The sequence below is a fragment of the Trachypithecus francoisi genome, unplaced genomic scaffold (genome assembly GCF_009764315.1).
Source record: "Trachypithecus francoisi isolate TF-2019V2 unplaced genomic scaffold, Tfra_2.0 Lachesis_group13, whole genome shotgun sequence".
NCBI lineage: Eukaryota > Metazoa > Chordata > Mammalia > Primates > Cercopithecidae > Trachypithecus > Trachypithecus francoisi.
Window position 1 is genome coordinate 131,038,036 of NW_022681458.1, and position 12,448 is coordinate 131,050,483.

At 49.7% G+C, this 12,448-nt stretch overlaps 1 protein-coding gene across 1 annotated transcript; it reads right to left on the minus strand.

The window, feature by feature from the left end:
- Nucleotides 1–3,473: 3,473 nt before the first annotated feature.
- On the minus strand, nucleotides 3,474–10,690 carry LOC117094249 (cryptic protein-like). Its single transcript, XM_033229431.1, has 5 exons — nucleotides 10,545–10,690; nucleotides 9,444–9,643; nucleotides 8,647–8,761; nucleotides 8,403–8,512; nucleotides 3,474–3,771 (listed from the first exon to the last, which is right to left on the minus strand). Exons 1-5 carry the CDS (start codon nucleotides 10,688–10,690, stop codon nucleotides 3,539–3,541), a joined length of 804 nt encoding a protein of 267 aa, XP_033085322.1. The 3' UTR covers nucleotides 3,474–3,538.
- Between the last annotated feature and the right edge of the window lie 1,758 nt (nucleotides 10,691–12,448).

Here is a 12,448-nt window from a genome sequence, read left to right on the forward strand (position 1 = left end):
GCCTCAGCCTCCCAAGTAGGTGGGACTACAGGCGCCCGCCACGCCCGGCTAATTTTTTGCATTTTTAGTAGAGACGGGGTTTCACCGTGTTAGCCAGGATGGTCTCCTGACCTTGTGATCCACCCGCCTTGGCCTCCCAAAGTGCTGGGATTATAGGCGTGAGCCACCGCGCCCGGCCCATGTCTGCATTCTTACCTTACCTGATTAAAACGAATCTCATTTGAAAACAAACTGATTCAGCAAATAAATCAGTCATATCAACAAACTGGTAACATTCTCGCATATATAGGGCCAAAGTTTAGCTGTTTCAGGTAATTAACATAATTTGTATAAAGATTAGAAATAGCTCTACAGTAGATCACATTTCAGATTTAATGGCAATAAATTTGTTGGAGAGGCCGTGATATGCAATTCCGTTTGTCAAATCATGGTTGCATCACAACCGTAGGTTTGAGTACAGATAGACGATCTGATAAAAATCAACAAAAGCATTTAGGCTCTGTGGAATAAAGAGTATTGTGTATTTTGTTATTGTGAATTCTGTGCTATAATGTACTTTATATCAGTAAAACTTATAATAAAGTGGTATCGGCCGGGCGCAGTGGCTCACGCCTGTAATCCCAGCACTTCAGGAGGCCAAGGCAAGTGGATCACAAGGTCAGGAGATCAAGACCATCCTGGCTAACACGGTGAAACCCTGTCTCTACTAAAAATACAAAAAAATTCCTGGGCGTGATAGCGGGTGCCTGTAGTCCCAGCTACTAAGGAGGCTGAGGCAGGAGAATGGCGTGAACACAGGGTGCGAAGCTTGCAGTGAGTCGAGATCGCGCTACTGCACTCCAGCCTGGGCAACATAGTGAGACTCTGTCTCAAAAAAGAAGGAAAAAAAAAGTTGTATCAGCATACTGATGCACGTTTTTTGTTTCTGGAGAGCCAGTTCTTACACACTGAGCAGCACATCCTTCCCCGTGGGAGTGCTGCAGACACTTCCCAGCCCAGCACTCCACTCACTTGGCAGCATTCAGCTTCTGGAGATCCAGCCAGCCCTGTGGCCACAAACTTCCATAGTACTGTGCCCGGGTTCCGAAGGGGTCCAGGCGCTGGCCAGATCAGTGGGAGTCGAGCAGCTGTAACCATAGGAGACACAGCCCCTTGTTTTCCTTTCCCCATAACAGACAGTCCAAGTGAGATGAGAAGTGCCTGCGCATAGAAAGCTTATCAAACTTAATTTAAAATACTCAAAATTTGAATTCCACGGAAAAGTCACTCCCAGAAACTTTTGCTGGTGTGATGTATGGCTGTACGTGCCAGAGTGGCTTTGCAGACAACGGAAACTGGGAAAATATCCAGAGGCTGCTTCTGAATGCTCACAGCCAGAAAAATCCATTTGGTTCTAGGCTAGAGTGGGGAAATTGTGGTGTGGCTGAAAGGAACAAGAGCGCCCCTCAGACGGCAGGCATTCGCTGGGGCTCTGAAGTGAAACTCCGACATAGGAATGGGCTGAACACACCAGCCCTGTGCTGGTGTAAGTCCTTATGCACCCTCTGCATCTCCCAGTATCCCTGGCGAGTGGCTCCCTCAGAGAGGGCGTGTGAGGACAGATTTTGCTCTTCTGGGATGTGTGGGGGATGACTGAGCCAGGGCTAAGCTGGCAAGTAAAGTGCAGCTTCTACAAACACTACAGAATGGACACAGCTGGGGACTGCTCTGGGAAGGGAGGTGCCCTCCCTCCATCTGGGTGAGCAAACCCAGGGCTGTGAACAGGCTCTTCCCAGCAAGGGGTGCTGGCAGATAGTGGCCTAGGGGGATGTCTCTATTTGTCCTCCTCAACCGCAGGGGACAGATAAGATCTGGGACACATTTATATGACGCTAACAGCCATGAGCCCAGCATTGCTCTCTTCTCTCCTGAGAAGTTTCTCCTTTTTAACTGTCTCCCTGGACACCTGGGCTGCGAAAAGAAAATGCCTTTTATCCTCAAATCCTCCTTGTCTTTTCAGGGCTAGGTAGGTAAAGGCTTTTCAATTAGTTCGTAGACAGATAAATGGTGAGTTTGACTTTCTTGCTTATAATCAGGAATCATTTCACTGGAAGGATCCTTTCTAGTATTCCAGTAGAGAAATCCATAGAGCCTGATTTCTAATTTTCTAATTAAAAGGTATTTCTACCCTAGATATTCATACTAATATTGAACAGCTCTGTTTTCCTTTTAACCACAACTGTGACCTCTCAAGTTCCATTTCCTAAGTGCACCTACTGAAAATAAGGCAGGGTCTTTTTTGCCTGGCAATGTTGTAAAAAAATAGGCATTCTGTAAACACAAATTTTATGAATAGCATATACGTATTGATCAAGCTCTTAGGATAATTTGCAAAGTTTATGACTTGTTTATTCCTACAATAAACTGAAATAAAAGGTACTGCTCAGAACGCACTTGAAACTACCTTAAGACAACTTTGGTATATAAAAAAATATACATATTTTATATATATATATATATATATTTTTTTTTTTCCCTCACTTTGTTGCCCAGGCTGGAGTGCAGTGCCACAGTCTCGGCTCACTGTAAGCTCCGCCTCCCGGGTTCACGCCATTCTCCTGCCTCAGCCTCCCAAGTACCCGGGACTACAGGCGCTGCCATCATGCCCAGCTAATTTTTTTTTTTTTTTTTGTATTTTTAGTGGAGACGGAGCTTCACCGTGTTAGCCAGGATGGTCTGGAGCTCCTGACCTCGCGATCCGCCCACCTCGGTCTCCCAAAGTGGTGAGATTACAGATGTGAGCCCGGCCTCAAAACATATTAATGCCTAGAAATATTTATGTCTTAAAACTTGAATAATTATTTTTCTCATGAACCAACGAACTCCAAGCCAGCCCTCTAATGAAGTTCTACTCTATTTTTATTTAATACTCATTTGAATGTTACGTTAAATTCGTATTTTCATAGCCACTAGTTGAAAAGATTGAAAATGCCAGTAAACTCATTGACAATATAAAACGTAAAAGTAATTGTGTCACGCAGACTTGTGAACTACCGTGCATTTTAAAAGCTGAAGCGCTCAATGCAAGTGTCCTTTACCTGAGGTGTTCACTCATTCCGCATAGCCAAGCCTGTGCGGTGTGGCCTGGCCTGGCGTCCTCAGCTCGCGGCGCCCATCGCCCGGGACTGGCTGTAGAAGCGGCCTGAGAAGGGGCGCCGGGGAGACGGAGGAGGCTGCCTGGGGCTCTTTAGGCTGAACTCTGCCTGCCTCGCCTTGCGGTAGGTTCCGCAGCAGACGCGCCCCCCATAAGGGAGATGTTGTGAAAGGAAGGTGCTAACTGTCGGGGGAAGGAGGCGGTGCCAGGCTTTCTGGCTCCAGCTTTGGCTCCTTCTCGCTGTTGTCCTGCTGTCTCTACCTACAGGTCCCAGCCGTGCTGGGGACACACGTATCTGGATCTGGATCTGGATACCAGATCCAAGGATCTGGAGCCAAAGGCGCTTTCATGAAAATGTTTATTACCCCGTAAAAATATCCACCCAGCGCTTCAGCTTACGGTAACCTAAACACATCTATTATTTACAACAGTGAAAATGAAAGGCGATGCCCAGGTCCTGGCCTTCTGCAGAAGGCGCCGCTCCCGCTGCAGGACGGAAGGCACGAGGGACCGAGGGTGCGCGGGCGCGTCCGGGCGCAGGAGTCGGTGCAGGAGCGCGCAGGGCAACAGGAGCAGCAGGCTGGACGTGCCCCCGGCGCGGGGCCCTGGAGCGTGGGAGGCCAGGAAGTCTTTCGGGTCTGGAAAAAAAGACAAACCGGAGATGTATGAATACAGCGTTGCGGCTGGGTTTGAGGGCGTGCAATAGAAACGCCGGCTCCCCGCCTTCTGCAGGCCCTTTTCTCTTAAGCCCTCGTTAGGCTCCGTCCCTGGGCCGCGCTGTAGGGCGAGGTGTGCGGAGGCTGGTACCTGCTGGCTGCACAGAGGGTTTCCTCTAAATGTTTGTAGAACTCAGAGCGCTGAAGGAGAATTACAGTCCTGTTTTTAAAGGGGAATGAAGAACAACCCTTCCGTCTCTCTCATTTGGCCTATGACCTTTCAGGGAGTCCCGCTCCAGGTCATTGAGTGATTGGGCAAATAGACCCGATTTAAAACAGTGCTGTAGTATATAAATCAGCTCACCTCCATCTCCTGCAACAAAGGTTCCACTTTTCCCCAAATGAGTGCTCGAAATATTTCTTTGACGAGGGACAGCTGATGGAGCAGGAGGGTGCAGCTACTCAAAGTCTGGTTGCTGTTCTGAGGAGGCCTAGCCCTGTGAGTGAGGCCGCGCCTGATGGGACTCACCTGCTGCCCCCCTCGTCCACACCGCTGGTCACAGGAGGCCATGCCTGAACGCCTAGTCCCTGTCTCCCCTCCCCACCCCTCACGGCAGGCCTCATTCATGCTGAACCCTGAGGGTCCCTGAGGACCTTGGTAGCTGGGACTCCAGTCCAGAACAGTGGAATGGGAATCTCTGGAGTGGTGGGGCTGGGCAGGGTCTTGGCTAATGCCCTGGGTGGTGATTGCCATGTGAAGTGGACAACCTTGCAGGCATGGCAGCCAACACCACTAGAACATTCTGACAAGTGAGTTCAGGCCTGGCTTGGAGTGGGGTCAGGCTGGTGGAAGAGCATGGCCAACTACAGGGACCCTCTCCCCGGGGCAACTGAGCAAAGGCCAGCCACCTCCCCACCTGCCGACCAGGCCTGCCCCACCCTCTACTATACCTCCAGGAGATGCCCTCTGGTCTTGGGAACCTGGCATGAGTATGAAACTGGAAATTAACAAGGAATGATGCAGACGATCACCGGCAGCAAGAACCACTCTACACCTGTCCACAGGTAGGTTGTGGTGGCATTGGCCAGGTCAGGCTCACTCCAGGCTTGGGTGCCACCTCCCCACAGCACCCCACCTTGGGAGAGAGGGTTGTTCCAGGGGTGCCAGAATCCGCAAACAGGAATGCTAACATCTAGGTTCAGACAAGGCTCCAGAGAAGCTGATGCTAAGACAGGCGCTCACAGCATGTGAAGCTATTCAGGTGCGAAAGGGGTCAGCAGTGCTGGGTCTGTGCTGGCCTTCCCCTGACGGAAGGAAACAGGAGGGCTGGACGCCGGGTGCATGCTTACAGACTCAGAGCCAGCTGGACCTGTGAGAGCCATCTGGCCCACGGATGTATGTTTGCTTGTTAGTTGGTTGGTTGGTGGGTTTTTGCCAGAATTGCATTTTTAAAAATTAGTTTGCAGCAGTGAGGTGAGTCCTGACCTGGCCCTGTCTCACTTGTGTGTTACCTGCCCATCTCTGAAGACACCTGACTTGGCTACATCACTGTGTCATTGTATAGACTCTAAATTTTAGAGTCTATGGAATTAAATTGTCTCTTGATACTTGTAAACACTGATACTTGATGTTGTAGGGCCACAGTAGAAAGAGCCACCACCTCAGACTAACAAGGAGATCCTGGCTAGCTCAGGACTGGGGAAAGGTCCCTGCTAGATGGAAGCTTTTCATTCTTGGACCCGCAGAGCATCAGTCAGAGCAATGAGGGCTCTTGGAGATCCCCAGACAGAGAGTCCATGCAGGAGCCAGGGGGCCATGCTTTTGTAGCAACATTCTATCTTCCACATACTCTTCAAAACCATCATAATCTCCCATTAAAGGATGTAAAACATTTACTTACCTATTACTGTGCTGTTGCCTTTGGAACATGACCAAACTTTCTATATTCTATACAACACTATAAAAAATACCTTCATTTGTTTCATATTTATTCTTTCTTTTCTTTTTAAGAGAGAGGATCCCGCTCTGTCACCCAGGTTGGAGTGCAGTCGTAGTTCACTGTAACCTCACACTCCTAGGCTCAAGTGATCCTTCTGCCTCTCAGCCTCCCAAGTAGTTGGGATCACAGGTGCTCGTCACCACACCTGGCTAATTTTTAAAATTTTTTGTAGAGACAGGTCTTGCTATATTGCCCAGGCTGTTCTCAAACTCCTGACCTCAAGCAATCCTCCCAGCTAAGCCTCCCAGAGTTCTGGGATTATAGGCATGAGCCACTGTACCCAGTCATATTGATAATTACTCTTATAGAAAGAGTACAAGAATGGGCCAGGCATGGTGGCTCATGCCTGTAATCCCAGCACTTTGGGAGGCCGAGGTGGGTGGATCACGAGGTAAGGAGATCAAGACCATCTTGGCTAAGATGGTTAAACCTCGTCTCTACTAAAAATAAAAAAAATTTAAAAATTAACCAGGTGTGGTGGCAGGCGCCTGTAGTCCCAGCTACTCAGGAAGCTGAGGCAGAATGGTGTGAACCCTGGAGGCGGAGCTTGTGATGAGCCGAGATCATGCCACTGCACTCTAGCCTGGGCGACAGAGCGAGACTGCATCTCAAAAAAAAAAAAAAAGGCCGGGAGCGGTGGCTCGAGCCTGTAATCCCAGCACTTTGGGAGGCCGAGGCGGGCGGATCACAAGGTCAGGAGATCGAGACCATCCTGGCTAACACGGTGAAACCTCGTCTCTACTAAAAAATACAAAAAACTAGCTGGGCGAGGTGGCGGGCGCCTGTAGTCCTAGCTACTTGGGAAGCTGAGGCAGGAGAATGGCATAAACCCGGGAGGCGGAGCTTGCAGTGAGCTGAGATCTGGCCAGTGCACTCCAGCTTGGGTGACAGAGCAAGACTCCGTCTTAAAAAAAAAAAAAAAAGAGTACAAGAATGGCACAAGGTTAAGAATCAGACCCTTTTTACTCTCTGTAGGAGTTGATCTCTCTCTGTCTCAGCTGCCCCAAATGTAAAAGGTGTACCTACTTCATTGGCTTTCATAAGAGTTAAATGGGATAATGGGTATATAAAGTGCCTGAAATATACTGAGAGCTCCTCTCCTGCTGTAACACCCGAAAGAGCTTGCCCTACTGCAATGGCACATGCCACGGAGGATATTCCATCTATCATCACCCTTGTGAACTTGAAATAATCATAACCACCATCGGCACAGCCATCACAAGCATCACTGTAACTTGCCTTGAAGCAGGATGAATGGGTAAAAGAACACAAAGGTATTACTACCCTCTCTGCACCTGACAGATGACTCGGAAGGATGACGGTACTATTTCGTCCAGCTTTGATGAACAGAGCCACATTTTCAGAGCCATTATCACTGTCCTTGGTACATAGCAGTCCCAGCACTGGATGTTTCCAAGAATGTAAAATCATGACCAGATATGGTGCAAGTCTCACAGCTAGTCCGTTCCCCACATTCCAACCTGGGCAGTCTAATGGCAGGTGGGAACTGCCTTCCTGTGTGAGGACCACACAAGCATCCGCTGTGATTCTGATGCCTGTCTGTGAAGTCTGTGTCTTCCTGTCTCTGGGGCCTAGAGGAGCAGCTGGTGACTCAGAGGCAGAGGCCCAGCCAAAGGAGCACACATATAAGAGGGGGTGCTTTGGGAAAATGTGGGAAGTGGGGTTAGGGGCTGTGCCTGTATTAAGAGTGTTCCTGGACTGCTGGGCCTACCAGGGAGAGAAGAGAGGACAGGAAGGTGAAGGAGAGCTAAGCATGCATTAAGTGTTCTCCACTGCCGGCCTCTGAGAGCAAGAGGGAAGCTGGGGGAGCCGGGTTGAAGATCTTTGGCCACTGGTGCTGCCCTCCACACAGCCCTAGCAGGATGGCCTGAGGACAACAGGTGGGAAGTGGGGTTGCAGGGCTGTGCCCTTTGACAGATGGAGGTTCCCAGGGCTGACTGAAGTGGAGGGAGGGGGCAGGAGAGTGGCTCGGGGGCCTTGGCTTCATCAGGCGTGCCCCTGGACACTGCACCACCAGACCACCCAGGCCTAGGAGAGGGCAGGGCCAGGGTTGGGGCTGAGAGACTGGGCCTTCACTGGCTGTGCCCTCCATTGCTAGTTCCAGCCAGTGCTCGCCAAAGAGGAGAGGAGAGAAGGCACAGGATTCCAGAGGGAAATGCCGTGCTGCCAATGCCGTGCTGCAAATGCCGTGCTGCCTGTGCCCCTGCTGGTCCCACAGCTGAGCAGATGGTGCTAGTCTAGTGCAGAGAAACCACCTGAGATTTAGGCAGCTAACTTGTCTCCCAGATTCCTCTCCGATTACCAGTTGGTCATCTCCTGAAATTCTGCTCACTGAAAGGGACACAGGAGGACACTGTTTGGAAATCATTTTTAAACTCAGCAATCTGGATATGAGCAACTTCAAAACAAAATTTAATTCACTATATGATTCCCAGTGAATGCGATTTTCTTCAATGATGAATCGATCTAGTTAGCTGAATGCTATGTGGCCTGGCAATGGAAGATGCACTGTGGATCGGTATGGAGGGTGAGCTGCAGTGAAGGCGCAACAGTGTGGTGGTGAGCTGGGGACCGAATTGCAGGGCCTCTTACCACAGCTGCCAGGCGTCTGGAGGGGGAGGCAGTGCAGGGTCCCGAAGACGCATCTGCAAAGGTGGCAGCCGCGGAGGGTCCAGGCTCCATGCTCCAGGGCACCGCATTCACTGAGAAGACCCGGACCTGCATCAATGCGGTGACCTGCGTGCCCCTCGCCCGGCGCCCACTCCCCGCGCCCCCCGACCCGCACGCCCCTCGCCCGGCGCCCACTCCCGTCCTCCCCGCGCACCCCGGTGCCCACCTGCGCCTCTGGTCGTGCTCGCAATAGCGGCCGGTGAAGTGGGCCGGGCACACGCAGAAGCTGCCCAGCACGCAGGTGCCGCCGTTCCGGCAGCAGCGCGGCCTCGCGGACGCACCTGCGGGATCACCCGCGCGTCAGCCCCGCGCCCTCAGCTGCCCGTGGCCCTCCCGATTCTCCCGCAGGGACGGGGCCGAACGTGGCCGCCCCGGGGAGGCAGTAAAATCAGCTCCCCGCCAAGTGTGTTTGCTCAGGTAAACCCTGCTTGTTAGGGACATGAAACAAACGACCAGGGCTGCGGCCTGCAAACCCGGCTTGCTCTCTCCCTTCCTTTCACATGTTAACCTCTGGCTGTGGCTTCACCTGACAGTGATTAAGCACAGGCCTCCCAGGCGGGACCACCCACGGGTGTGATGACGCCAAACCCACCGGCGAGGGGCCTCCTGGGGACGCCGTGTCTGCGATAAGCCAACCAAGGGTCCACTGTTATCTTGGCTTGGGATACTTATTTTCAACACATTTAAATCACAGTTCTCTAGATCTGCAGCAGAATAGCCATTGAAGAGCTAACACGACGTTTTGCCAATGAAAGAATAAAACTTTTTAACACCTCACTAGGAACTGTGTCTAGCTTTATAGCTTTATAAGTGCATCATCATTTGAAGGTAACAAAATGCTCTCCTTGAATTTTATCCTGAATTTATACTACCTATTCTTATATCCTAAACTCTGAGTTGGCAGACTGAGATGACGCTCCGGATTTTGTGGGCAGTGCAACTTACCCTCTCCCCGCAACTTACCCTCTCCAAAAGCCCGGGAGTAGGGGAGTGGCTCCTCCGGCCCCCAGGCCTGGGCGCTCCCAGTCACCTCCCCGAAATGACTGGAGGTCCAGTTGAGCGGTGACTGTTGGTGCTTCTGAGTGGCAACCTTGGTGACTTCCTCTCTACGGCCGTTATGTTTCTCTCTTTGATAGCCTTTAAAAAATACTGAAAATGTGAGACTGATAATGATTGAGAAATATTTTATGCAATTAAAACTGAAATTATGAATAAAATGTTTCTTACTGTTTCCCAAATTGGTGATCTGTAATGCCAAACTGACCGTAAACAGAAACCTAGAATATTTAAAGAAAATCATTGAAGTTGAAAATGTCTTTAAAAGTATAAGCAGAAATTCACCTATACATAAAAATACAATGCAATCATTATATATAAATATAAAATTATGTAAAATAATTATAATGAATAAGGCAATCATTTCGTAACTTGTAGGTTTTCGTTAATTTTGCTATGGCTTAGAAAGATTTTGAGACAGAAAGTGTACACCTCCTTTAATGAACAGTGGCTCATGAACTACGATTTATTCTTAGGCTCTCAAGACCCCCTCTTGGCTCTAAGATCTCATGACCTCTGTCTTTACCTGACATGGTGCCTCCAGGTCATTTTTGGTTTGAGAGTCTCCTTCTCTGAGTGCATTGAAGATCAGTTTCCAGGAAAGCTGAGTCTGAAGAGCCTCTGCATTTGAAGGTGTCTTTACTCCAGACCCCGGGGACACAGAATGAACGAGTACGGAAGGTGTGGACGTTCCTTTCCCTTCCTCAGCCAGGAGAAACGGGATGGTATCTCGAGTTCTACAGCCCCTGAGCTAGGGTTGGGGGTGCAGTGACAGGCAGGCCCCTCTGCGCCTGAAGGACGATCCTCTCTGAGACCTGGCTGGGGGTGGGGACTCGGGCCGACTCCCCCCAGCAGTGTTTACAGTGCTGACAGCAGCAAGAGTGACCAATCCCTGGGGTAAAACATTGGTATCCAAGGTGACGAGCCATTTTCTCACTGAAAAAAAAAAAAAAAAACCAACATGAACAAAAAGCTTTCATAGGAAGATGGAGATTTTCTATCGCGTACTCCTTGTACTGGGAGATGGTGAGCGGCCCTGCGGGAGAAGGAGCTGCCGTGTGGGGCACAGGCCACAGCCTCGGGTCCCAGCTGCCCTGAATGGGGAACACGAGGATAAGGGAAAGCATGTCCCCCCGCTTTAAGAGAGGCCCCATCACTCCGCAGATGGTGCCTCTTCTCTGTGCCCGGCAAGTGGGGGAGGGGCTCTGCCCCCATCTACTATAGGACCCTCTAGGGTAGGTGCTATGATTATCCCCTACATGAAAAGAGAGAAAGGGAGGCTCAGAGAGTTCCAGTCCCTTGGCAGTTCGATCTCTGAAAAACATGAATGGCACAGATATGATGAGATACTCACAGGTATTTAAGGCAACCACAGGGAGCCCTTGGGAGCACAGGGGCAACTGCAGCACCCGCCCTCACCGGAGGAGCCTGCTGAATCCAAACGGAACTCAAGGAGGGAGCGATCTGTGGTCTTTTCTACCACCTTCTAAATCTGTTTTTCTAACAACGGGAATAGGGACTGAGGCCCTTTTATCAGCACTAAAGAAGACCCTTTGCAACCCAGTGTTGCAAATTGTTCTGTGATTTTAATATAAAAACTTATTTCTAAAAATAGGATTCTTCCTCCAAGGCTGAAATAATCTTCAACGGTGATTTAATTTCTTACACCTTTACATGTGAGGTTTGTTAAAGAGGCTGTTAAAGCAATGGGAAATTGGAGGACCAGGCTGTCCCAGGGCCCTCCCAGCAATGGGTCCTGTGGGCTGCCAGGACCAGGTCAAGGCCAGCAGACCTGAGTGGGCAGAGCACACGGAGGAAGGTGCCCCAGAACTTCATCAAGCATCTGTAAGTGGAGTCATGAGACAAACACCTTGTTAATTTTGTTTTTTCAGAGGCAAAGTGTCACTCTGTCTCCCAGGCTAGAGTGCAGTGAGTGATCATAGCTCACCGCATCCTCAAACTCCTGGGCTCAAGTGAGCCTCCCACCCCAGCCTCTGAATGGCTAGGACTACAGGCTTGTGCCTCTATGCCCAGCTAATTGTTTTTTAATTTTGTGGAGATAGGGTCTTGCTATGTTGCCCAGGCTGTCCTCTAACTTCTGGCCTTAAGCAATCCTCCTGCCTCTGCCTCCCAAAGTGTTGGGATTACAGGCACAAACCCACCATGCCCGGTGAAAAATACACTTTTTTTTGAGACAGAGTCTCACTCTGTCACCCAGGCTGGAGTGTAGTGGCGTGATCTTGGCTCACTGCCAGTTCTGCCTTCCGGGTTCAAACCTTTTTCCTGCCTCAGCCTCCTGAGTAGCTGAGACTACAGGCACCCACCACCACACCTGGCTAATTTTTTGTATTTTTAGTAGAGATGGGTTTCACCGTGTTAGCCGGGATGGTCTCGATCTCCTGACCTCCTGATCCACCCGCTTCGGCCTCCCACAGTGCTGGGATTACAGGCATGAGCCATCGCATCCGGTAAAAAAATACACTTTTAAACTCAATGGTTACTACTGGTTAATTACATCATTTAATTATATGTAAAAGTAAGTACATTTTATGACTTTAAATTAATAGAATCTTCTGCATGAGCTAAATTGTTTGTATACTAAAATGAAGGTGTACATAAGCTAGAGGATTGTATTTTTTGTCTAAATAAGTTTTAAAACTGTTCACTTTACAGAGTGATGTTGAAACCAAACCTCTCTGACAATATGAAAGCTTTAAAAGCAGCCTCTAAAATCTAACTTTCCCCCATAGTTTATTGATTAAATTTTACCTTAGTGGACATTTCCAAACATACACAAAGGCTCGGAGAATGAGCCAATAAGCCCAGGTTCAGCAATTCAGTATCAGCCTTGGCCAATCTTATCTCATTTGTTTCCTCCCTAACTTTTTTCTTGAAGTTTTAAAAACTCCAAT